At 42.4% G+C, this 27,973-nt stretch overlaps 1 protein-coding gene across 2 annotated transcripts in view; it reads left to right on the top strand.

Annotated features, from left to right (window-relative positions):
- The window catches only part of ZUP1 (zinc finger containing ubiquitin peptidase 1), a 78,741-nt gene that overhangs the window by 38,299 nt on the left and 12,469 nt on the right, over positions 1–27,973 (top strand). For both annotated transcript variants that reach the window (XM_044290685.1, XM_044290684.1), the window contains exon 9: positions 1,451–1,671. In XM_044290685.1, coding sequence (XP_044146620.1) covers positions 1,451–1,671 — 221 coding nt within the window. The remainder of the gene's footprint in view (positions 1–1,450; positions 1,672–27,973) is intronic.

Raw genomic sequence — 27,973 nt, 5'->3', positions numbered from 1 at the left:
CAGACATTTCCAGCCATGTGACATGTCGCATTGTTTTGCTGGAAGATCCCACTGACTCAAGGGGAGACGCAATCACCATGTATGGGTGTATGTGATCTGCAAGGATGGATTCCTAAATCGGTTCAGAGTGCCATTCTCATGGATGAGTGGGTCCTTTGTCCACCTTAAAGTATACACAGTTGAGTCACATTATGACCACCAGCTTATATCCAGAGTAACCGCCATGTGCAGCAATGACAGCAGCGAGACGGGCTCTGAGTGACTCAATAAGGCCCTGGTAGGTTGTCACGGGTACCTGGAGACATGCTGACTGCAGTGCATCCCACAGCTGCTGGAGGGTGCTTGGGGGAGAATCCATAAAGCGAACACAACGATCGAGGTGGTCCCACAAATGCTCAATTGGGTTCAAGTCTGGGAATTAGGGGGCCAGGGTAGTACTTGAAAGTCTTTGTTGTGTTATTCCAATCTATGTCAGACATTTCTAGCAGTGTGACTTGTTGCATTGACTTGCTGGAATATCCCATCCACCCCACGGAGGACAATCGGCATATATGGGTGTACGAGATCTGCAAGGATGGATTCATAGCCAAGTCAGCTAAGAGCGCCTTCCACATGGATGAGTAAGTCCAGAGAATACCAGGAAAACATTCTCCAGACCATAACACTGCCACCACCAGTTTGTGTTCTTCCAGCAATGGGTGCAGGGTGTTTGTTCTCTGAGGTTTCTAGCCTGACACGCCAACGTCCATCTGTTCGATGAAGCAGAAAAGGTGACTCATCAGAGAAGACAACCCTTTGCCAATCAGAGGAGGTCCAATTCTGATACTGCTGCGAAAATTGAAGCCTTTTTTGCCGATGCAACTCTATCAGTGGTGCAGTGACCATCTGTGTGCTTCGGAGCCCCCTAAGCAGTAGGGTTTACTGAACTGTTGTTCTAGACACAGGCATAGCTGTTTGTAGGGCGACAAACAAGCCATAAGCTTTTTTTACCCTGCTTTGTCAGACCCCTGGATGGCAAATCTGTCCCATACTGCTGATTATTACATTTCTAGAACTGTCTGTTACTATTTGCCACTATTTGTCACTATTGCACATCTTGACGCAGTGTTTTTCCTTGCAAAAAAAACTGATTAATGGTGCAAAAAATGACATTAAACAACTGGCTTTTTTGCAAAAAGAGACATAAAGGGGATTTATCAAAAGCGGTATAAAGAAAAACTTACTTAGCTGCCCATAGCAACCAATCAGAATATACCTTTCATTTTTCAAAACTCTTTGCACCTTTCATTTTTTTTTATCGGATTGGTTGTTATAGGCAACTAAGCCAGTTTTCCTTTACACCGGTTTTGATAAATTTCCCTCATAGTGTAACGGCAGCCTTCTGTTGACTGATATAACCAGTTACATTTATGTGGTAAAGTGTATTAATATATTTGTGGGTTTGATGTAGGTCACAGTCGCACTATTGTAGGAATTGAAGAGAGGAAAAATAAATCCTACTGCCTTTTACTGTTCGATCCTGGATGTCCATCTGACGCTATGCAGAGACTGACTAAGAAAAACGTAGATGCTGCAGATCTAAAACACTTTAGGAAATATGTTGGTGGCCTAAAACATAAGCAGTACCAGGTTGTGGCAGTAGAGGGCATTCTCTCCCCAGAGGAAAAGGCAGTAAGTATTGCATGAAATGTGTTCGAAAGTGACTGCTGTGTAAATGATTATTTTGTTAGTGGTTTTGTTTTTCATTTTCCATGTTGAACTACAGTTTCAGCCTGGCCGCTGAGTCTCGCAGTAGGCTGACACTCCGTATTCTGTGAAGATCACTTTTCATCAGTCATCTTCCTTGTCATCACAAACAGAATTAAAATAAAAGGACTCACCTATATATAGATAACACATGATCATGGTGGTCACAGCTCACCCATACTGTACCTCTAACGTTGAAAAAATGCAAAGAGGGACAGCTCTTGCTGCATGCATATCACATCCCGACATTAAACTGCGCCTCTAACCCCACCCCATTCCTGTCTATATACTCAGACATTTGCGCCCAGTCCCCTTTATACCCCAACACAGTAATAGTGTTCAATTGTGCCCCACAAACTATCATGTTGTACTTTGTATGCCACATAGTATTAGTGTCCACACAGTGATGATGCATCTCTAGTGCCTCATTTACACTAATGATGGCCTTACCCCTTAGTGGCTCCCTACACTTTAACACGCATAATGTCGGCATTGTGCGCCCCCATTTGTATGGAGCGGGTGCGGCAGTGAGCCTGCTCCATACACGGCGGGTGCATCATACAGCAGGCACCCCCACTGCAATGATGGGGTACGATGATCGTGCTGAATCCCGTCATGTAACACTTCAGATGCCACATTCAATGCTGATTGCGGCATCTGTGGAGATAGGGAGAGGGATGCTGCTCCCTCTGCCTTTCAAACAGAGCCCCCACAGTGAATTTGCGAAGCTCCGATTGGTTACCATGACAGCCTAGACGCTGCTGAAGCCTTCCAGGCCTGCAATGGTAAGCACCCTGCTGAACTAATGCATGAGGCACAGCTTAGCAGGGACAGTGTCAGAATCCTATTAACCCTAACAGATCTATATTACAGTGAATAGGACAAGGGATCAAAAGAACTCAGGGGCTAATGGTTATTAAATAAAAACTTAAAGAAATAAAAAAAAAAACCAAAATATTCAAAGTTTAAATCACCCCCTTTTGCTAATTTTACATATAAAAATATATACAGAATAAAAAAATAAACATATATTGCCGTGTCTTAACTATTAAAGTATATTTTAAAAAAAATCCCTACGTAGTCATCTTGTTGTCCCGCACAAAAAAAATTGAACCGTGATCAAAAAGCCGTACTACAAAAATTGTACCAATTAAAACTACATTTCGTTATGCAAAAAACAACCCCTTTACAGCTCTGTAGACTGAAATATAAAAAAGTTCAGCCAAATTTAAGGTATTTAAGGCTGATTTACCATCATGTGAGTAGTGCACCTTACTAACCCAGGATGCCCATATCATTCTGCTACTATGAATAGTGCCTATGAACACTGGATTGCTTCCCTTTTGGTCCCCTGATGAACCAGCTCTAATGACACTGGGGAAATGTCGGGACAAGCATTCATCATATCCACTGGCAGGGTCGCAGTAGGTGACAGTGAGGGCTTAGCCACCGAGAGGTGGGGTCAACCCTTTTGGGGCGGGTGCTCCACCTGCAGGTAGATGTAGCCTTCAGGGATACATCAGGGAACAGGTCCCCCCGCCCCCATCCTGACCTCACTTCTCATATGCCAAGTATCTAAGCCCTCGGTCTCCAAACTGTAAGTTGTTGCATCTTTGTTTATTTGGATGGTATTATCCTGGACACATCCAAAGTAAGGCTCTGCCTTTTCTATTTGGCACAGTATGTTATCATATTTTCTACATGTTGTGGGGTATTATTTTAATATCTAATAGTAAAAGTTATTTCGGTACTCTTCAACTTTATAGTTTTTGTCAGTGATAGCCCTTGTGTTTAGCATACAGACAAAAGAAAAGTGTTGTTTTAATTGGCATGATGAGCCCTACAAGGCAGTATGCCTGGTTTAATAGGGTTGATCATGCTGACAGAGGCTCTTTAATGACCTATCGCGAGGGTAGGTCATCAATATCAGGAGCTTGGAAAACTCCTTTAACCCGTAGAGGACCAGCGCTGTACATGTACATCGGGCGGGTGCAGGATCAGCGACACAGACCCAGCAGTCACTGACAGTTTGGCCCCTGCTGCATACGCCGACATCGGTAAAAACACAGATGCTGGCGTATTAACCCCTTGTATGCCGTGGTCAAAGCTGGCCGCGGCATGCAGAGGGTTTGCGGAGGGTACATGTTCACTCTGCTTCCCCATCGGGTCCCCCTTCTGCAGTGACGGGGACCTGATGGCAGAGAAGGCAGCCCGATGCCTTCCATAGGCATAGGGGCTTGCCTTCTATGGAAGCCTGTCTGATTCACCCCCTTAGGCTGGGTCTCACAGTCAGGCTAAAGTAAAAAAAAAAAAAAAAAAGTGTATTTCATAATAATATATAATTTTTTTTTTTTTTTAAAAGCCCCTTTCCCCAAATAAAACGCACAAAAACAAAACAAAAAAACAGACATATTGGGTATTGCCGCGTCTGTAACGGCCAGCTCTATAAAAATATCATATGATCCACCCCCTCACCTGAACACCGTATAAAAAAAATCTAATAAAGACTGCTAAAACAACCATATTTATTTATTTATATTTTTTTTTTTTCACCTTACATCACAAAAAATGCAACACCAAACGATCAAAAAGGCGTATACCCCCCAAGATAGTACCAATCAAAGGTTACCTCATCCCGCAAAAAATGAGCCCCTACATAAAACATTAGGGCAAGAAATTAAAAAAAATATGGCTTTCAGAATATGGAGACACCCAAATTTTTTTATTTTTATTTAAATGCTTTATTATGTAAAACTGAAACAAGGTCATATTTGGTATCGTCACGTCCTTAACTACCTCCTCTATAAAAATAGCACATGATCTAACCTGTCAGGTGGACATTGTAAAAAAACAAAAAATAAAAACTGCCAAAACAGCTATTTTTTATTACTTTGCCTCACAAAAAGTGTAATATAGAGCAAAGAAAAATCATATGTAGCCTAAACTAGTACCAACAAAACTGCCACCTTATCCCGTAGTTGCCAAAATGGGGTCACTTTTTGGGAGTTTCTACTCTAGGGGTGCATCAGGGAGTCTTCAAATGACATGGCAACTTAAAATTATCCCAGTGAACTCTGCCCGCAAAATACCATATGGTGTTCCTTTTCTTCTGTGCCCTGCCGTGTTCCCATACAGCAGTTTCCGATCACAAATGGGGTGTTTCTGTAAACTACAGAATCAGGGTAATAAATATTGAGTTTTGTTTGGCTATTAACCGTTGCTTTGTTACCGGAAAAAAATCTGCCAAAAAAGTGACATTCGGAAATTTCATCTACATTTTCCTTTAATTCTTGTGGAACACCTGAAGGGTTAACAACGTTTGTAAAAACAGTTTTGAATACCGTAAAGGGAGTCTTTCACACCCTATTAACCTATTAACAGATTTATGTCCACGGCATCCCCCATATTAAAACTGTTCTTACCATATGTTGCTTGCTATCATCGTTCCTCCGAAAAACACTTTTTTTTTTATTCCGTATGCAAATTAGGCTGTGAAGGTGCCCAGGGGCGTTTTCATACCAATCCAACTACTTCGCTTTCCCTTTAAGTGCAGGGATAAGGTGTGTTAAACAACATCTACCTACTACTAATCTCCTTTAGGACTTTTTATCACCTTTTAATCCTGCACCTACCGATTTCCTAAGACTTGACTTTTAATAATCATAAATAAAACTTTTTGGTTGTGCACCGACACACATTTAGTGATTTAAAATTTCCAGTTTCACTGGCCTTTATTTGTCTCTTAGGGCTTATTGTCAGTAGTCTTTGCTGACTTATTAGGCCTACTCATTAAATTAGACACACTATTGCCATACTGGGCTGCGCGCTTGCCCGTATTGTTGATGGCACTGTATCAATCCACTCCCCCCTCCGCCGCATCTGCCCGCCCTTGGTCTCTTCTCTATCCTTCCTCCTACTGTCCGTAATCCCACACATGCGCCGATGACCGCTATATCTGCGCGTGCGCATTGAATGACCACAGTCTGGCCGGGGCATCACAGTTTACTGTGCGCATGAGCCGGCTCGGGCCTAACTTACGTTCTTGCTGTGATCACGGCAAGAACGTAAGTTAGGCCGGGGCCGGCGCATGCGCACGGACATGAATCTGTTAATGGGGTCAATCGATGTGAAAGACTCCCTTTAAGGGGTATAGTTTCTAAAATGGGACCATTTATGGATGGTTTTTATTATGTAAGCCCCACAGTGACTTCATAACTGAACTGCTCCTTAAAGTGGGTTTTGGAATTCTGAAAAATGTAAGATTTGCTTCTAAACTTCTAAGCTTTTATTAACTCTTTCTGGGAGGGAGATGGGAAAAACAGCAATACTGCCACTGCTTTTTTACTTTATAAATTTTACGGCGTTCTTTTTTCGGTATAAATAACAATATCTTTCTTTTCTGGGTCAGTACGATTACAGTGATACCAAATACACATAGTTGTTTTTTTTGTGTTTTGTTTTTTGTTTCTTTTTTTACATTTTACTACTTTTTTTTTTGCAATAAAATCCCTTTTTTAAAAGAAAAAATGTTTTTGCATTGCTGCTTCCCAAAACCCATATTTTTTTTATTTTTCTTGCTATGGAGTTGTGTGAGGGCTTGATTTTTGTAGGGCGACTGATTATTACGTTTTTTCGGTGGCAGCTAAGAATAAATTAGCAAGTCTTTGAATTTTTAATTTTTTTTACGGCGTTCACCAAAAGGGATAATTCACATGATATTTATGTAGTCCGGGTCGTTACAGACGTGGCAATACCAAACATATGGGTAAGATTTTTATTTTTTTTCATTGAAAAATTTTAAGGGGATTTTTTTGTTGAATTAATGTTTACTTTTTTTTACCACTTAATAGTCCCACAAGGGAACTATAACATACAGCTTTTTGATTGCTTTTAAATGCAATGTACTATCCTTATAGTGCAGGGGTACACAACCTGCGGCCCCCAGAGCCAAGATTTGGGGCCCCCGTCCTCCTGGCCAGAAACACAGCTGATCGTAAAATCAACTGTGTTTCTGCCCGCAGCGCCACGCGATGGATCATTACAGCTCCTGCCCCTGCACTGTAGCAGGAGCAGGACGGGTCGTCGGCTGTCAGTTATCAACGCTTCTGCCTTCTCCTCACACAGGTGGGCGCTATGTAGGGTGGACCCGGCTTGGGGGCAGAGGAGCGCAGAGCTGCAAAGTTAGGACACCTGATCAGCTCTGCCTGTGTACAATGCCCCCACCACAGGCTGGTTTCCCCTGTAACTGGGGCTTTGGATTCCCCAGTTACAGTGGAAATAGTGCAAAAAAAAAAGTCTGTTTCCCCAAAGGTCTTTCAGTGACCTCTTGGGGACAAATTATCTGGAAAAAATATATTAAATAAGTTAAAAAATTATTTAAAAAAATTTAAAAAATCACAAATAAAAGAAGAAATAAATAAAATATGATGTGGCAAAAAAAATTGAAATTATAAAAATAAAAAATAGTAAGTGTTCACTGCCCCTTAACAGTCTTTTTCATGGCCTCTTTGGGGAGATATTATGTGGCAAAAATATATTTAAATAATAAGTAATACACCAATTATAAAAAAATACAATAAAATATTATTAAAATACAAATAAAAGTAATAAATAAAAAGGAAAGAGTGAAAAATTCACAAAAAGGGTCAGTGTCCCCCAGGTCTTTTTATGACACCTTGGGGGATATTATTTGTAGCAGAAATATATAAAAAATTAAGTTAAAAATAAAAAATAATAAGATACATAAAAGAAAAAACACCCACACCAACCAAAACCGTTGCCATTATCGCACCATTCATGTGAAACTAACTATACATATAAATATAACAAAACGACCGACACAAAATAGGGAACTAATTATAATTTATTTTGGTTTCAGTTTGCATATTTAAAGAATAAGGAGCTATAGTTTGAAAAAAAAAAATACTTTTTAAAAATGTTTTGTGCAGTTTTACCCAAATAAAAATAAAAAATAAATTATAAGGCCCTATCCGTCAAGTGAAAAATTGTTGCAAAAATTATTTTGGTAGTCCCAACACATAAAAAAGTTATAACCGTTCAAACCACCAGGTGCACAAAAACACAAAAAAAGTGTATTTTCAGGCCTGGTTATTAAAGTGTTAACCAATAAGCGCTTTCCCCACTAGTAAGAGAAAGTGCTTACTGGTTATTGCAGGGCGCCTGTAACTGGAAGGATGCGGTAAAAACCAGGGAGCACGTCCTCTGCAGTGAGGGAAATCAGTGATTTATGAACAGGTTCCTGCAGCGTGGCCCCTGAACCAAAAGATGCATACTTACCTGCTCCATGCCGCCCTAACCCCGCTGCCTCCATCTTCCAGTTCCTGCACTTTTACACCTGTCCGTGCATGACCATGGTCACATACACTGCTCCAGTCAATGACTGGCTGCAGCAGTGACACACTGCTTGTGGCCACATCACCGCTGAAACCAGTGATTGGCTGCAGAGGTACATGTGACCATGGCCATGCACGGACAGGTGTAATCAGCGCCGGGAGCAGGTAAGTATAACAGTAAGTCTTCGGTTTCAGAGGCCATGCTGCAAGAACTTGTTAAAAATTAATTTTTACTGGGAAATCCCTTTAAGCCAGGGTGGAGTAGCCATAGATCTCACAGGTAAATTTCACAGGGGGCCGCCTGGGCTCTCCTCATGGCCAGCCATTGAGTTTTTGGGGATGTATTTTGTGCTCATTGGGGCAGTTTTGTGTGATGAACTGTGGGGCGGTATAATGTGCCACAATATAGTATTGCTGGGCCTGACTTCCATCAATTTGTACCAGACTACAAAATGGGGCCACTGTTAGTATTTTTCCAGGGCCAGCAGCGATATTCAGGTCAATTACTGGAAACACGTCTTTATAGGGACACTCACTCATGATAACTGGCGGTATAATTGTGCCGCACATCTCTCTGTGTGATCAGGGATGTGCTACTGATAGTCAATGTAATTAAATGAAGGAGGAATGACGGTGATAGCGATTATTCCTCCCCAGTCACTTTACATCAGCCTGTGTACATTGCGGCACCTTGAAATAGAGCGATGTGACAATGCGGCCCTCAGACCAAAAAAGGATTGTGCACCCCTGCTATAGTGCATTACATTTTAATGGTAATGCCATTTTAACATTGACCAGCAAGCTGCGCCAGAGAGGCACAGCCTGCTGGAAATTTCTGAAGGCTGGTCTGGGGCCTACATCAGACCTCAGACAGCCTTCACACACGTCAGCACCCTGTGATCGCGTTTGTGGGGTGCCAATGGGAGACGGAAGGAGTCCGTGCTCTCTGTCAGCACTTTATTTTTATTTTTTATTGAGCGTATAAAATACACAAGGTATACACAACGGTATGCACCGTACAAAAATCACAATTACAATCTGTACCATATCATATCTACTATTCGTGTTACCAAATATACATTTCCATATATAATGTTATGTTTGCTTTCATCACACTCAATACAAGACATGAGTTCACAAATGCCTCGACACATCAGCCAGGGAGTTAGAAAGATCCTGTCTAGTGTACATTGACTGCGGTGAGGAGCACCACCTTTCCCATATTTTAGCAGATTTGGAAGCGCATCCTCTATTTTTGTATACAACATTCTCATATGGAATGATGGTGTTTACTAAGGTTTTTCCATTAATTCAATGTGGGCCCTCTCTCCCCCATCCACCTAATTGCCACTGCTTTCCGTGCCAAAAACAGGGTCTCCCTCAGAAATATTCTCTCATAGTGATCCCATAATTCGTCATCTAAAATACCAAAGATGCATAATTTGGGGTCCATTGGTACTGTGCGTCCTATAAGAATAGTTAAGAAGTCAGTTATTTTCGTCCAAAACCTCTGAATGTGTGAGCACATCCATATCAGATGCCAAAAATCAGCACCTTCTATGGAGCACCTATGAGAACAGGAATGTGTTAATGCACCAATTTTAAGCAAACGCAAGGGAGATAAGTACCCCTGGTGTATTATACATAATTGTATAAACTTATTATTTATAGCTGGAGATACCAGTACCGGAGATTCTAGTAAATCTTCAATATCCTCGTCAGCAAGGTCTGGTATCAATGATTGCCATTTTGATATCACCTTTAATGGAGCTAGCTTACATTTAACATTCAGTAGATGGGTGTACAATCCCGAAATAAATCCTTTGGGACCCTGGGACCGAATCACTCCAATCATAGGGAATCTGGTAATCTGAATTTGGTTGGTACCAAAATGTGTCTGCAGAGCATGACGTATCTTTAGGAATTTATTAAATGAACTCCTGGGCAAGTCATATCTATTACACATTGTGTCATATGTACAGGAAGTATTATCGTCGTACACATTTCCTAACAGATGTACATTATGTTGTTTCCAAAATTGAAATCCGGGCAATGATAATAAAGATGGGAACATGGGGTTATCCCGTAGAGGAATATCTGGAATGTGATCCGAATACTCATGCAAGGTTTTACATGCTTTCCACACCTGAATACCCAACCTATGTATTGGTAGTAGCTGTCTAGGGAATAAGCTTGGTTGTTCTAACACAGGCCACAATGACTTTATGTTCAGAAATTCAGCTAGGAGGCATTCAGATCTGGGTACTAGGATATCAATAGTTAACCAGGCCTTCAGGTAGCGCAGTTGCCCTGCTAGGTAGTAAGTATATAGGTCCGGTAAAGACATGCCCCCACACCCCCCTCTGACGGCATAAAGTATCCATCGATAGCTTGTGTCTATTAGGCCCCCACAAGAAAGGCGCTAGCATGGACTTGTACTGTTGGAAGACCTTCTTCGGAATAATAAAGGGTGCATGCTCCATAACATATAAAAATTTGGGTAGGACCACCAATTTGATCAAATTGATGCGACCTGCTACCGACAATGGTAGGCCCCCCCAGACCTTAAATTTATCCTTGCAATAATCCAAGAGAGGTCTAACATTGGAAGTATGAAAGGAGTCTGCATCTTTTGTGATAGTAATGCCCAAATATTTAAAGCTAGATACTATAGGTAAGCCCCCATTAAGAAGCTGTACAGGGTCCATGTCATACAGAGGAAAAAGTATTGATTTAGACCAATTGATTAGGAGACCAGAGAATCTGCTAAATCCCTCTATTAGTGATACAGCTCTAGGAAGAGTAGTTTCCACCTCAGACATAAAAAGCACCATGTCATCCGCGTATAAACCTGTTCTGTCTTCCCCCTGTCCCAGACTCAGTCCCCTAAAAACTCCATCCCCTCTAATGCGTATAGCCAGAGGCTCTATAGCTAATGCAAAGAGCAAGGGGGAAAGTGGGCAACCTTGTCTCGTGCCTCTACTCAACTGAAAGCTATTTGAACACATACCATTCACCAAAATATTAGACTTCGGTTCCTTATATAATACAGAGATCCATTTGATGAAATTAGGTCCAATTCCAAACTGTTCCAGTGTGGTAAGTAAATAAGGCCATTCTATTGAGTTGAAGGCTTTGGCCGCATCTAATGAAGCCAACGCCCATCTCTGTCTTTTAGCTAAGCCTATCTGTGTAATCACCTGTACCCGTCTGATATTATCAGATGTAGATCTCCCAGGTAGAAATCCTGACTGACCTGCATGAATCAATGGACTAACCACCCTTCCCAGTCTAGATGCCAGAATTTATGTTAATATTTTGTAATCCAGATTCAGTAGGGATATCGGCCTGTAAGAGCCGCAGTCCACTGGGTCCTTCCCTGGCTTCAATACAATCACAATAGATGCATCATATAGGGATGGCGGTAAACTTCCTTGTCTAAACGACTCATTGTACATGTGCAACAGAGGTTGAGTCATAAAGGCAGCATATTTGGAATAAATCTCCACTGGCAGCCCGTCCGGGCCAGGGGATTTCCCTTTTGCAAGTGCGGCTATAGCATCCGAGATCTCTTGAGCTGTTATCTGGGCTTCCAATATATTCCTTGACTCCTGTGATAGTTTAGGGAACTCTGTCTGATAAATGACTCCTCACCTCGTCCATTGTATAATCTGCACTCCCAGTATATAGCATCTGGTAATACTCCCTGAATCTATTGACAATGGCATCAGGCTCAGTTAGTAGGGTACCGTTAATATCCCTAATCCTAAGTATCGCTGGGGAGGCCTGATTTTGTTGGATTATATGAGCTAATAGCTTACTGGATTGATTCCCCAGTTCAAAGTAAAATTGCCTGGTGAAAAATAACCTCCGCTGGGCCTTCTCTTTCAGGAGGTTCAAATATTGACTACCCTTCATGAGCCAATTTTGCTTATTTTGTTCAGTAGGAACATCAATATATAGTCTCTCTAGTACAGAGCACTCAGAAGCTACCTCTTCCTCTAGCCTAGCAGAGGATTTTAGGCAGCCCCTCAAGTAAGCCTTCAGTGTCTCCCATCTCATCAAGGGATCCACATTGTCATCATGAATCTCTACAAATACCGCTAATTGATCTGGGATACGGTCATTGGATGAGAAAAGAGTTAGCCAGAAGGGATGTATCCTCATCGAATGACCAGCCTTCCTAAGCCCAGGTAAAAATGTTAGAAGCATCGGTGAATGGTCAGATGCTCCTCTTACCCCATATTCAATCTTAAAGTCAGTAGAGCATACATCAGAGTTCCCCATAACGTTATCTATTCTAGATAGACTATTGTGGCTGGTAGAGTGACAAGAGTAAATTTTATCATTGGGATGTTTAGGCCGCCACATGTCTAGCCATCCAACCTCTGCCATTAATTTAGCTAGTAAGGATCCACGTACATCAACACCTTCCGTGGTCCCCTGTGGTTGGAACCTATCTAAGGCGGCAGACATAGTCATGTTATAATCACAAAGCTAATAGCCTGGTGAATTATTTGCAGAGAGGATGGGGGGGGGGGGTATATACACACCCAGCAAGACATAGAAGATGCCTTGGATGTACGCTGCTACAAATATGTATCGACCAGCAGGATCAATCTGCATTTGCTCAAGTTACCACTGCAGCGATTTATGTATCATTAAGGAGACTCCTCGGGACATATTTGTATAGCAGGAATGCTGTGCCCATTGCTGCCACGGTTTTCTCATTCGCTTGACCGTTTCTGTGGTTAAATGAGTTTCTTGCAAACACAATATGTGTGGGTTAAATTTCCGTATCTCAGAAAATACCATGGCCCTTTTCTTAACACTCCCCAGATCCCGGATATTCCATGACATTATTCGCATGTCTGCCATTTCGGTATACTAAACTCAGTGATTCGGAACCCTCGCCAAAACCAATACCTCCCAACCCCCTAAGCTAACACCCTAGCAAACACGTGCCCTGGTGAGCTCAATAGCGTAACACTGACATAGTACAGATCATTGAACACATATAAATAAAACATAGAACAATATAGAGAAGCAGGACTCGGAATATGACTTATTCCAGGTAGACACTTTTCAGTCCTGCAAGTAACTAAACAATGTCAAGGCCCCCGTGGCAACACTTATACGGGGAGTACTAATGGTAGATATTCACCAATCGCACTGATGTTATCAGCTGTAACATGTAAAAGAAACACATACCCTAACTTGCCTCCCCACCCGCCCTCTCACAGCCTAACATGTTCAAGATCCTAAGACCTCACAGCAGCATATAAATGTGTAGCAGAAGGCAGAACATGAATGATAAAAACTAAATTCCTCCTGCCAGGCTAATACCCGCGACACCGAGGCCTAGGTGTAAACAAATTGCATTCCCAGTATTAAGGCCATATAACCTGATATCGTGCACCCTTCTTAGCACGTTAGCATACCACATATGTCCTGAAGAACAAAGTCTTCTTTGGTCTCTGGCGGGACGGGGTCTGCTCTCCAACCAAGTGACAGCTTCTGCCAGCGAGTTGAACAATCTGTTCCTCTCTCCATCAACGATCTGCAGTCGGGCTGGGTACGCCATAGAATATGGTATGTCCAGATCTCAAAGGTGTTTTTTCACTGCCACAAACGTAGCTCTGCGCTTTTGTAATTCCGCAGAGAAATCCGGGAAGAGCATGACTGTGGCGTTTTCAAAGCAGAGATTCTATTTTCACCTCGCCAATTGAAGAATGCGATCCCTATCATTGGAATTCAGCAATCACGCCAGCAAAGGACGCGGAGGGGCTCCTGGTGGCGGTGCTTTGGCGGGAACTCTATGAGCTCTCTCCACGATAAATGCACTGGAAAAGTTGGCATCAGGAAATGTAGACTGCAGCCATGCAGTAACAAAAGTACCAGGATCAGTACCTTCCACTCTTTCTGGAAGTCCAACAATGCGCAAATTATTGCGCCGCGTGCGATTTTCGTAATCGTTGCACTTCTGTTGCCAGAATTCAACTTTCTTTTCCAATTCGGATATTTGCGCAGGTATCGGGTTCACTCTGTCCTCCACATCAGAGATCCTCTGCTCCGATTCTTTAATATGCTCACGCATGTTCTGCATGTCAGCCCTTAGAAGGCCTATATCCACCTTCACCTCTTCCATCTACCCGGATAGAGAACACCAGCATGTGGTGATGGCTAGTAATAGCTGCTCTGTCACCTGTTTGAGTGAAGGCTCACCCCCCTGGGTCGCTTCCTCCACTTCCACTAGCGATTGCCCAGAGGCTGATAATGCGCGTGACCGCGCTCCCACTCCGCCGCCATCTTGGTTATCCAGGAGGGCAAACTCTTTAAGTTTCTCTGCGGCATTAAGAGCCCTGTTTCGGGACATTTTCAGTGCACGGGATCTACCCGGTCCTTTACCCACCGGTGTGGAAATGTTGGCGTTTGTTAAGTTCAGGATAAACCGAAAGTCAGGGTATGAGGTCCGGAACTTCTGCTAACCGCGTCCGCTCATGCCAGCTTCCTGCTACGCCCCCCTCTGTCAGCACTTTACATGCGGGGGGTGCCATGCACATGCACTGTGCAGTTAGCACGTGTATAAATGTTGGCAGCCTGAAAGTAAGGGAACGCTGCTCTCTGCAACGCTTCCCCACAATGTACCAGGCTTCATTCTTCTCCCCAGCGATAACCAAGCCTATAGCATCGGTTTCTGGGCAGAATAGTAGTTGTGGACCACCACGATTGTCCATTCGTGGTGGTCATATGTTACATGCTGCAGCTCTCCCCCTCCTTGTTCCGCCTCCTCCTCCTTTACTTCACAGCGCGATCCAGTGAAGAAGAGGGTAAAGAAGAAACAGTGACACACTTCTCTCTCTCTCTCTCTCTCTCTCTCTCTCTCTCTCTCTATCTCTCTATCTCTCTATCTATATTGTATGTATGTGTGTGTATATATAGCAAATATGGAAGTTCAGGGCAGCACACCTTGTCAAACAACCTGTAGCAGTGGGTGCCAGCGGTATTGCACTTTACCAAAGTGATGATCAATAGAAATAAACACACCGCAGCACTTCCAGTAGGTGAAAATAGTGGGATCCTTTTATTCACCCATGCAACGTTTTGATCCACTTGCTGGGACCATTTTCAAGCAATACATCTCAGTACAAAGTGCATATTTATGAGGTCACATCATATTAGCATACATAAGTATCAATCAACTTTACATAGAAAAATGTACTAGAAAAAACTTTATTATAATGTTATTATATCTGTATGTGTGTGTAAAAAAAAAAAAAAAATATATATATATTACAGACCAAAAGTTTGGACACACCTTCTCATTCAAAGAGTTTTCTTTATTTTCATGACTATGAAAATGTAGATTCACACTGAAGGCATCAAAACTATGAATTAACACATGTGGAATTTTATACATAACAAAAAAGTGTGAAACAACTGAAAATATGTCATATTCTAGGTTCTTCAAAGTAGCCACCTTTTGCTTTGATTACTGCTGCTTTGCACACTCTTGGCATTCTCTTGATGAGCTTCAAGAGGTAGTCACCTGAAATGGTCTTCCAACAGTCTTGAAGGAGTTCCCAGGGATGCTTAGCACCTTTTACCTTCACTCTGCGGTCCAGCTTACCTCAAACCATCTCGATTGGGTTCAGGTCCGGTGACTGTGGAGGCCTGGTCATCTGGCGCAGCACCCCATCACTCTCCTTCATGGTCAAATAGCCCTTACACAGCCTGGAGGTGTGTTTTGGGGTCATTGTCCTGTTGAAAAATAAATGATGGTCCAACTAAACGCAAACCGGATGGAATAGCATGCTACTGCAAGATGCTGTGGTAGCCATGCTGGTTCAGTATGCCTTCAATTTTGAATAAATCCCCAACAGTGTCACCAGCAAAGCACCATCACACCTCCTCCTCCATGCTTCACGGTGGGAACCAGGCATGTAGAGTCCATCCGTTCACCTTTTCTGCGTCGCACAAAGACACGGTGGTTGGAACCAAAGATCTCAAATTTGGACTCATTAGACCAAAGCACAGATTTCCACTGGTCTAATGTCCATTCCTTGTGTTCTTTAGCCCAAACAAGTCTCTTCTGCTTGTTGCCTGTCCTTAGCAGTGGTTTCCTAGCAGATATTCTACCATGAAGGCCTGATTCATACAGTCTCCTCTTAACAATTGTTCTAGAGATGTGTCTGCTGCTAGAACTCTGTGTGGCATTGACCTGGTCTCTAATCTGAGCTGCTGTTAACCTGCGATTTCTGAGGCTGGTGACTCGGATGAACTTATCCTCCGCAGCAGAGGTGACTCTTGGTCTTCCTTTCCTAGGGCGGTCCGCATGTGAGCCAGTTTCTTTGCAGCGCTTGATGGTTTTTGTGACTGCACTTGGGGACACTTTCAAAGTTTTCCCAATTTTTCGGACTGACTGGCCTTCATTTCTTAAAGTAATGATGGCCACTCATTTTTCTTTACTTAGCTGCTTTTTTCTTGCCATAATACAAATTCTAACAGTCTATTCAGTAGGACTATCGGCTGTGTATCCACCTGATTTCTCCACAACGCAACTGATGGTCCCAACCCCATTTATAAGGCAAGAAATTCCACTTAATAAACCTGACAGGGCACACCTGTGAAGTGAAAACCAATTCAGGTGACTACCTCTTGAAGCTCATCAAGAGAATGCCAAGAGTGTGCAAAGCAGTAATCAAAGCAAAAGGTGGCTACTTTGAAGAACCTAGAATATGACATATTTTCAGTTGTTTCACACTTTTTTGTTATGTATATAATTCCACATGTGTTAATTCATAGTCGTGAAAATAAAGAAAACTCTTTGAATGAGAAGGTGTGTCCAAACTTTTGGTCTGTACTGTGTGTGTGTGTGTACACAGTGCTGCCCATAATTATTCATACCTGGCAAATTTTGACTTAGTTACTTTTATTCAACCAGCAAGTAATTTTTTGACGGGAAATGACATAGGTGTCTCCCAAAAGATAATAAGACTATGTACAAGAGGCATTATTGTGGAAAAAAAAAACATTTATCAGCTTTTATTTACATTTGAGCAAAAAATACAAGATGTTCCGCACTGTGGAAAATCTGAGGACGTGGTCGGAAGCCAAAAGTGACACCTGTGCTGGCCAGGAGGATAGTTAGAGAGGTGAAAAAAAATCCAAAGATTACCACCAAGGCCATCCTGGTGAATCTGGGCTCTGCTGGTGGCACACAGATACCTACCACCAGCAGAGACATGCCAACTACAAGTGCACAAAATCCTGACACGCCTACCACCAGCAGAGACCTGCCAACTACCAGTGCAACAAGTCCTGACACGCCTACCACCAGCAGAGATGTGCCAACTACAAGTGCACAAAATTCTGACACGCCTACCACCAGCAGAGACATGCCAACTACCAGTGCACCAAGTCCTGACACACCTACCACCAGTAGAGATATACCAACTGCCAGCAGAGAGGCACAAGTGCCTGAAATGCTCCCTCAAATTGCTTTTCTAAATTGCCAACCCCCAAGTACAGACATCCCGTTTGTCCCAGAATTGAATGCTGTACCAGGTGCTACACTAGATGAAACTGGATTTTACCCATTACAGATTTTTCAGCTGTTTGTAACTGATCACCTTTTTGAGCTTTTTGTAAAAGAGACTAATTTATAGGGTGCTCAATATATAAAAAAAAAAAAAAAAACTCCTCTTACTATGCCCGGCCTGGACAATGGACGCCCACAAAGGTGGATGAAATGAAAACATTTCTGGCCTTAACATTAGCAATGGGTATCATGAAAAAACCTACAATAAGGTCTTATTAGGAGGCAAGTCCCATTGATAGCACCCCAAGTTTTGTAACTGTTGTGTCCAGATACCGATATCAAATTCTCCTCAAATTCTTCCATTTCAATGACAACTGTCAATGCCCCCCCAAGTTCTTCTCCGGGTTACGACCAGCTATATAAAATTAGGCCACTTCTAAATTATCTGTCTGAAAAATGTTTACCTCCTCTGAAAATGTATCAGTTGATTAGTGACTTTAAATTTAAAGAGGACCTTTCACTCGTATACAAACTAAAAACTATCTGTGGGCAGAGCGGCGCCCAGGGGTCCCCCTGCACTTACTAGTATGCCTGGGCGCCGCTCCGGTCACCCGGTATAGGCTCCGGTGTCTCAACTCCGTCTGTTGTATTGGACTGATTTTTTGTAGGAGGCGTGTCCCTTGCTGCAGCACTGGCCAATCGCAGCGCACAGCTCATAGCCAGGCTATGAGCAGGGGGACCCCTGGGCACCGCTCTGCCCACAGATAGAGTTAGTTTTTAGTTTGTATACGAGTGAAAGGTCCTCTTTAAAGGAAGATTACATTTCAAGCAATTTCTTCCATCCAAGCGGGCCGGATATGGCATAAAACTATACAAATTGTGTGAAAGCACAACCGGTTACACTTCTGCATTTCGAGTGTACCAAGGGAGGGACAGTGAACTAAACCCCCAAGGATGCCCAGCTGGTTTAGGAACAAATGCAAAAGTAGTCTGGGAACTAATAGGTCCAAATGGGGTACAAATTATTATTCCCTTTTTCCAGAGCCTGCAAGAATCAAATACGGGAGCTTGAGGCACATTCAGGAGAAATCGCTGAGGTTTTCCACAATCCCTACTGGTAAAAAAAAACTACAAAGAGGAGAATCTGATGCCCTTCATAGTGGCAACCTGATGGCACTACGCTACAAGGATAGAAAAGATGTACTTATACTAAGTACGATTCACACAAAAGTCACTGTGCCAGTAAGAGAAAAGGGGTCTACCACCAATAAATAAAAAACAACTTGCATACTTGATTACAATAAATACATGGGGGGCACTGACCTGTCTGGTCAGGTACTATATACCATACGAGATAATGCGCAAGTCCTATGGTCTAAAAAGTTATCCATCTATTTTCTACAGATGGCAATGTACAACTCCTATGTGCTATGCAAAAAGTCTGGGGGAACACAAATATTTCTTTGGTATCAAGAAATAATTATTGAGAAATTAATGTACCCCGTTAGAACCCCTACCCTACCACTGAAAGCAGCTATACCCAAACACTAAACCAAAGACATCCACAAAGGAGGTGCTGTGTCTGCACAAAACGAGGCATCAGACAAGACACAAGGTACTTTTGCCCTGACTCCCCTTCTCGGCCTACACTGTGTATTTGAAACAGTTTCAAAGTGTATCATACGCAGGCACACTTTTTAACACATGAAAATATTCTCAAAAGTCAGGGGTCGTCTTATATGCCGGTATGCGGCGTGATAAACTCACTTCATAGCCAGGCTGGAGAAGCTGTCCTTCTCCAGCTTCAGGGACAGGCGCCCTCTAGCTGAGCCACCGTGCGCTGCATCCCGGCCAGCCGCTCCTGAAGCAGCCCCCTCTCCCTGCTCTCAGTGGTCTTCTCATGCCGGCAGTATCACATTGCGTACTACCGCTCAGATCGTCTTGAAGACAGGGTGGGCTGGGCAGGCAGGCTTTGTATGCAGTGTGCACAGAAAATACAGGTACATCGCTTGCCGTGATTGGCTGGTTGTTGTATACTGGGTTGGATTGGCAATTCTGAGGGAAGGCAGGGGGAAGCAGGAGCATCGGCACTTCAGCCAATTCTAATGTTGGAACGGGGGATCTCTAATGAAGTTTGGTGTGCATCTTATCTGTGGTGTAAAAAGTCTATCTGGGGAGGAGATACGTGTGGTGGTGAATACAGTACAGTACAGCACCAGTATCTGTACATACTGTACAGCACCGGTACATACAGTACAGCACCAGTATCTGTACATACTGTACAGCACCAGTACATACAGTACAGCACCAGTATCTGTACATACTGTACAGCACCAGTATCTGTACATACAGTACAGCACCAGTATCTGTACATACTGTACAGCACCAGTATCTGTACATATAGTACAGCCCCAGTACATACAGTACAGCACCAGTATCTGTACATACAGTACAGCACCAATATCTGTACATACAGTACAGCACCAGTATCTGTACATACAGTACAGCACCAGTATCTGTACATACAGTACAGCACCAGTATCTGTACATATAGTACAGCACCAGTATCTGTACATACAGTACAGCACCAGTATCTGTACATACAGTACAGCACCAGTATCTGTACATATAGTACAGCCCCAGTACATACAGTACAGCACCAGTATCTGTACATACAGTACAGCACCAATATCTGTACATACAGTACAGCACCAGTATCTGTACATACAGTACAGCACCAGTATCTGTACATACAGTACAGCACCAGTATCTGTACATACAGTACAGCACCAGTATCTGTACATACTGTACAGCACCAGTATCTGTACATACAGTACAGCACCAGTATCTGTACCGGTTCATATAGTACAGTATACAAATGGCTAACAGTCAAGACCCCATCATGGCTCCACCAACAAGAAGAAAGAAATATGAAGCCAGTTTCAAACTTAAAGTTGTAAACTTTGCCATGGAACATAATAACTGCGCTGCTGCAAGACAATATGGAGTAACAGAAAAGATGGTTCAGGACTGGAAAGCAAATGAAAAAGAGTATGCCAAGGGGCAAGTGTCCATTAAGAGGCACCCCACATTGTCCAGAACTCGAAAAACATGTAGCAGACATGGTGAATTAGCATCGCCAAAACCCTTCATTGGGCCAAATGTAACCCAGATCACAGCAACAGATTTAAGGCCACTGTGTCCTGGTCTAATAGATTCTTGGAAAGGCATAATATGGTACTGAGGCAAAAGACAAAAATTGCACAACAATTACCTGCAGATCTTGATGCCAAAGTAAATAGCGTTGGAGGGGTAGTCTTATACGGCGAGTATACCCCAAACCCTATATTTTAGATGCCTGGCCTTGTCAATCAACACTTGGAAGGTATGACTTGGAGGTTGGAGACGGGAGCCTCTAGGTGCATGAGCAACGCCCCCTCCTAGAGGCTAATTTACATATTATAAAAGTAAGAATTCTACAGTAACGGGCACGGATAATCATTAGAATAGCAGAGTTAGATGCAGCTGACATTAGCACATCGCTAATGTCGGCCAGTTTAATACTGAAAATTCTAGTGACAGAAACCCTTTAAAACCGTGCATACCAGAACTGTAAATTTTGACCTGGACACGAGTGCTTTAAAGGTGCATGAAAGATTTAAATGTGCTTGTGATGTTCAAAGTGTTATTTATTAAAGAGTTATTTATTAACATCATCCTGGAATACATTTAGTAAGCATGACATCCAACCCTTGGATAAAATGTTTTTTTGTCATTGCTTGCTGAAAGTATTTGTTGTGTATTCTAAGGCCTAGGATGTGTTTTTTTTGTTTTTGTTTTTGTTTTTTTCCCATTCATTGAATTTTATTAAAGAGAATCTGTCACCAGATGAATATATCTTACATTCAAGGTGCGTTCTTGTCAGTACATTGTAATGGTCTAGGTCCTATTTCGCTAGGAGAAATAGTTTTTTTGACCCTGAATGCAACAAGGGCAGTGGCTCCGATTTTATTTTATTTAATTTTTTTCGTTTCTGGACACAACGCCACCACAGGGCCAACAGTGAAACGTATTCCCACCTGGCCCTGAAGTTTTGCTGTAGCACATTCAGACACTGAGATGCAATGGCATCACCCTCGTTGCAGCAATGGGATAATAGCATAAAATTAAAAAAGACAATTTCTCAACAAAGAGAAATAGGATCAAGACCTTTGTAATGTATTGCCAAGCGCACATCTTGCATGTAAGTTGAATTCATAACTATGTATCTGGTGACAGATTCTGATACTGTATGTAATTAGTGTATTCTACATTTTGACATTTTGGGTGTTTCATTTATTGATTAGCTTTTATTTTTTTATGCAGTAGACAATACATTTCCACAATAGTTTTTTTACATGTTTTTTTCCCAGGTTTTCTTACGGGAAAAATAGTATATACTATGGATCAGAAAATATATGGCGATATCATATACAGTTGCAAGAAAAAGTATGTGAACCCTTTGGAATGATATGGATTTCTGCACAAATTGGTCATAAAATGTGATCTGATCTTCATCTAAGTCACAACAATAGACAATCACAGTCTGCTCAAACTAATAACACACACAGAATTAAATGTTACCATGTTTTTATTGAACACATCATGTAGATATTCACAGTGCAGGTGGAAAAAGTATGTGAACCCTTGGATTTAATAACCGGTTGAACCTCTTTTGGCAACAATAACTTCAACCAAACGTTTCCTGTAGTTGCAGATCAGACTTGCACAGCGGTCAGGAGTAATTCTTGACCATTCCTCTTTACAGAACTGTTTCAGTTCAGCAATATTCTTGGGTTTGTCTGGTGTGAATCGCTGTTTTGAGGTCATGCCACAGCATCTCAATCGGGTTGAGGTCAGGACTCTGACTGGGCCACTCCAGAAGGCGTATTTTCTTCTGTTTAAAGGGAGTCTTTCACCTAATCTGAGCGTTTTAGACCGCTCAGATCAGGTTATAGACTCTTTAACCCTCATTACGATCATACCTTTGTCTTATGTGTCCCTCGCCCAGATAATGAAAATAATACTTTTTAAACTTATGCAAATTACCTTCTGAAGGTGCCCAGGGGCGGCGTTACTGGGCGATGTGCCCAGAAAAACACACCTCCAGCCGGCGGACGTCACGAGCGGCACCAGAGGACGGCGGGCTGGGAACTGGCCCGCACCTGCGCACTGCTCTGCCCATTATGGGCAGAGGAACATCCTTTCATATTGCGCATGCGCCGGCCGGCTGTCTTTAGTTGGCCGGCGCATGCGCAATATGAAAAGCTGTTCATCTGCCCATAATGGGCAGAGCAGTGCGCAGGTGCGGGCCAGTTCCCAGCCCGCCGTCCTCTGGTGCCGCTCGTGACGTCCGCCGGCTGGAGGTGTGTTTTTCTGGGCACATCGCCCAGTAACGCCGCCCCTGGGCACCTTCAGAAGGTAATTTGCATAAGTTTAAAAAGTATTATTTTCATTATCTGGGCGAGGGACACATAAGACAAAGGTATGATCGTAATGAGGGTTAAAGAGTCTATAACCTGATCTGAGCGGTCTAAAACGCTCAGATTAGGTGAAAGACTCCCTTTAAGCCATTCTGTTGTTGATTTTCTTCTATGCTTTGGGTTGTTGTTCTGTTGCAACACCCATCTTCTGTTGAGCTTCAGCTGGTGGACAGATGGCCTTAAGTTCTCCTGCAAAATGCCATGATAAACTTGGGAATTCATTTTTCCTTCGATGATAGCAATCTTTCTAGGCCCTGACGCAGCAAAGCAGCCCCAAACCATGATGCCCCCACCACCATACTTCACAGTTGGGATGAGGTTTTGATGTTGGTGTGCTGTGCCTCTTTTTCTCCACACATAGTGTTGTGTGTTTCTTCCAAACACCTCAACTTTGGTTTCATCTGTCCACAGAATATTTTGCCTGTACTGCTGTGGAACATCCAGGTGCTCTTGTGCAAACTGTAAACGTCGAGCAATGTTTTTTTTGGACAGCAGTGGCTTCCTCTGTGGTATCCTCCCATGAAATCCATTCTTGTTTAGTGTTTTACGTATTGTAGATTCGCTAACAGGGATGTTAGTCTATTCCAGAGACTTTTGTAAGTCTTTAGCTGACACTCTAGGATTCTTCTTCACCTCAGTAAGCAGTCTGCGCTGTGCTCTTGCAGTCATCTTTACAGGACGGCCACTCCTAGGGAGAGTAGCAGCAGTGCTGAACTTTCTCCATTTATAGACAATTTGTCTTACCGTGGACTGATGAACAGCAAGGCTTTTGGAGATACTTTTATAACACTTTCCAGCTTTATGCAAGTCAACAATTCTTAATCGTAGGTCTTCTGAGAGCTCTTTTGTGCGAGGTAGCATTCACATCAGACAATGCTTCTTGTGAAAAACAAACCCAGAACCGGTTGTGTGTTTTTTTTATAGGGCAGGGCAGCTGTAACCAACATCTCCAATCTCATCTCATTGATTGGACTCCAGTTGGCTGACACCTCACTCCATTTAGCTCTTGGAGATGTCATTAGTCTAGGGGTTCACATACTTTTTCCACCTGCACTGTGAATGTTTACATGGTGTGTTCAATAAAAACATGGTAACATTTAATTCTTTGTGTGTTATTAGTTTAAGCAGACTGTGATTGTCTATTGTTGTGACTTAGATGAAGATCAGATCACATTTTATAAACAATTTGTGCAGAAATCCATATCATTCCAAAGGGTTCACATACTTTTTCTTGCAACTGTATGTATTTTTAGTTTTACCTTAGTACTTTTGCACAATAAAAACGTGTTTTATGGAAAGTGTTTATTTTTATTTATTTTTTGTCGACAGATTCCAAAAGCCATAACTTTTTTTTTTTTTTTTTTTCTGTCAATGGTGTGGGATGCTGTTAAAAACTGTTTACCTTGCCCCTTATCCAATTTCTTATATTTTTTTTGCTAGTTTGTGACATTAACATTTTTCAGATTATCCAACTAATTTTTATGTAAGATAAAGACATGATTTATTGAAGATAAAGATTTATGCTAAACCTATATCATCCATGTGAAAAAAAAAAATTGCTCCCTAAACCAAATAGCTTATTGTGCCAGCCAAGAATTTTGACCCACTCACGCTTGCAGAATTATTTTATTTTGGCCACATACAGTACAGACCAAAAGTTTGGACACACCTTCTCATTCAAAGAGTTTTCTTTATTCTCATGACTATGAAAATTGTAGATTCACACTGAAGGCATCAAAACTATGAATTAACACATGTGGAATTATATACATAACAAAAAAGTGTGAAACAACTGAAAATATGTCATATTCTAGGTTCTTCAAAGTAGCCACCTTTTTGCTTTGATTACTGCTTTGCACACTCTTGGCATTCTCTTGATGAGCTTCAAGAGGTAGTCACCTGAATTGGTTTTCACTTCACAGGTGTGCCCTTTAATAAGGTTTAATAAGTGGAATTTCTTGCCTTATAAATGTGGTTGGGACCATCAGTTGCGTTGTGGAGAAGTCAGGTGGATACACAGCTGATAGTCCTACTGAATAGACTGTTAGAATTTTGTATTATGGCAAGAAAAAAGCAGCTAAGTAAAGAAAAACAAATGGCCATCATTACTTTAAGAAATGAAGGTCAGTCAGTCCGAAAAATTGGGAAAACTTTTGAAAGTGTCCCCAAGTGCAGTCACAAAAACCATCAAGCGCTACAAAGAAACTGGCTCACATGCGGACCGCCCCAGGAAAGGAAGACCAAGAGTCAGCTCTGCTGCGGAGGATAAGTTCATCCGAGTCACCAGCCTCAGAAATCGCAGGTTAACAGCAGCTCAGATTAGAGACCAGGTCAATGCCACACAGAGTTCTAGCAGCAGACACATCTCTAGAACAACTGTTAAGAGGAGACTGTGTGAATCAGGCCTTCATGGTAGAATATCTACTAGGAAACCACTGCTGAGGACAGGCAACAAGCAGAAGAGACTTGTTTGGGCTAAAGAACACAAGGAATGGACATTAGACCAGTGGAAATCTATGCTTTGGTCTGATGAGTCCAAATTTGAGATCTTTGGTTCCAACCACTGTGTCTTTGTGCGACGCAGAAAAGGTGAACGGATGGACTCTACATGCCTGGTTCCCACCGTGAAGCATGGAGGAGGAGGTGTAATGGTGTGGGGGTTGCTGGTGACACTGTTGGGTATTTATTTAAAATTGAAGGCATACTGAACCATCATGGCTACCACAGCATCTTGCAGCGGCATGCTATTCCATCCGGTTTGCGTTTAGTTGGACCATCATTTATTTTTCAACAGGACAATGACCCCACACACACCTCCAGGCTGTGTAAGGGCTATTTGACCATGAAGGAGAGTGATGGGGTGCTGCGCCAGATGACCTGGCCTCCACAGTCACCGGACCTGAACCCAATCGTGATGGTTTGGGGTGAGCTGGACTGCAGAGTGAAGGCAAAAGGGCCAACAAGTGCTAGGCATCTCTGGGAACTCCTTCAAGACTGTTGGAAGACCATTTCAGGTGACTACCTCTTGAAGCTCATCAAGAGAATGCCAAGAGTGTGCAAAGCAGTAATCAAAGCAAAAGGTGGCTACTTTGAAGAACCTAGAATATGACATATTTTCAGTTGTTTCACACTTTTTTGTATGTATATAATTCCACATGTGTTAATTCATAGTTTTGATGCCTTCAGTGTGAATTTACAATTGTCATAGTCATAAATATAAAGAAAACTCTTTGAATGAGAAGGTGTGTCCAAACTTTTGGTCTGTACTGTACATGGGAGGCTTTTCGAGCAGCTCAATGGGACTCAAGTCAGGCCAGTCACAGGTTGACTTGCTTGTGTGCTTTGGATCATTGTCCTGCCGCATGACCAAAATGCTATCAAGCTTTGGGCTCATGCACAGAACCGTATGTATTTTGCGGTCCACGAAAAAACTGATCCGCAAAAAATACGGATGACCTCTGTGTGCATTTTGTATTTTGCGGAACGGAAGAGCTGACTCTAATGGAACAGTACGATTGTTGTCAGTAATATGGACAATAACAGGACGTGTTCTATTTTTTTGCGGAACAAAAATACAGACATACAGAAACAGAATTGACACGGAATAACTTCCGTTTATTCCATGAAAAGAATGTAGCGGCCGGTCGCAAATGCGCGGGGCCAGTCCATTTATTTCTACGGGAGGTATAGTGTGGCTATGTCCGGAACTCCTATAGAAATGAAAGGAGCGACCGCTCCATTCTTTACAGGGGAGTTGCAGGAGGTACGGGGCCACTGTTCTTGTGATCGGTGGGGGGTCCCAGCGGTAGGACACCCACGGATCTGATAGTTATCCCCTATCCTAAATGAAGATGCATTTTATTGAATAACTCAACGGCTATACTCCATTTTGCATTACATGCAATTACAAAAGTATTCAGATCCAGGTGCTGGTTCTAAAACTGCAGGATATTTTTCGTGAGACAATCCTTTTAAGCAATGATCAGATTCAACAGGTCTGGCATTAATCATGCCTGGGTGCATTGAACCCAGTTTTCAATTGTATTTGGTTAGATGGTTGACTAAGGGGCAGTTACTTTTTCCCATAGGACCATGTATGGCTGAGCAGTATTTTGGCTCAACAACATTTTCCCTTCAATAAATGAAATTTGTACTAACTTGGATTATGGTTTTAATATTAAAAGTAGTTTGATTCAAGCGTGGCAAATATGCAAAAATAAAAAGGTATTTCTCAGCAATGTAGCTGCATCTTGGCTTGTTTTTTTGCAGGATTGGCTTTAGTTTTTTTATTGGTACTATTTTGAGGTAGATATCATTTGAGTAATTTTTATACATTTATGAAGTCAATTAGTGCAGCAGTACTAAATATGTATTTTTCTATGGTGAACTATTAAACAAAATGTAAATTAGTTGTCAGAGTTAAATAAAATAAAACTGGCAGCAGCAGTAAATGTGATAAAATAATGATAATGAGGCCAGTTATACATGGTGTGTAAGAGACATCACAGCTGCAGCCAGGAACACATGGATTTTCAAGGTAAGTACAACAGCCTCATCAGATTTTTTTTATCTGGTGACACATGTGCCTTAGGCCTCTTGCACACGAACGTTGTGCATCTGCTCCATGCATTAGGGACCGCATTTTGCGGTCCCCAATGCACGGGCGGCGTCCGGAACAGATCGAGACCTATTCAACTTGAATGGGTCCGTGATCCGTCCGCACCGCAAAAAAATAGAACAAGTTTTATTTTTTGCGGTGCAGAGGCACGCACAGAAACACCATGGAAGCACTCCGTAGTGCTTCCGTGGGG

The sequence above is a fragment of the Bufo gargarizans genome, chromosome 4 (assembly GCF_014858855.1).
Source record: "Bufo gargarizans isolate SCDJY-AF-19 chromosome 4, ASM1485885v1, whole genome shotgun sequence".
NCBI classification, from domain to species: Eukaryota; Metazoa; Chordata; class Amphibia; order Anura; family Bufonidae; genus Bufo; species Bufo gargarizans.
The sequence above is the reverse complement of the archived record's forward strand: the minus strand, read 5'-3'. Positions and strand labels throughout refer to the sequence as shown.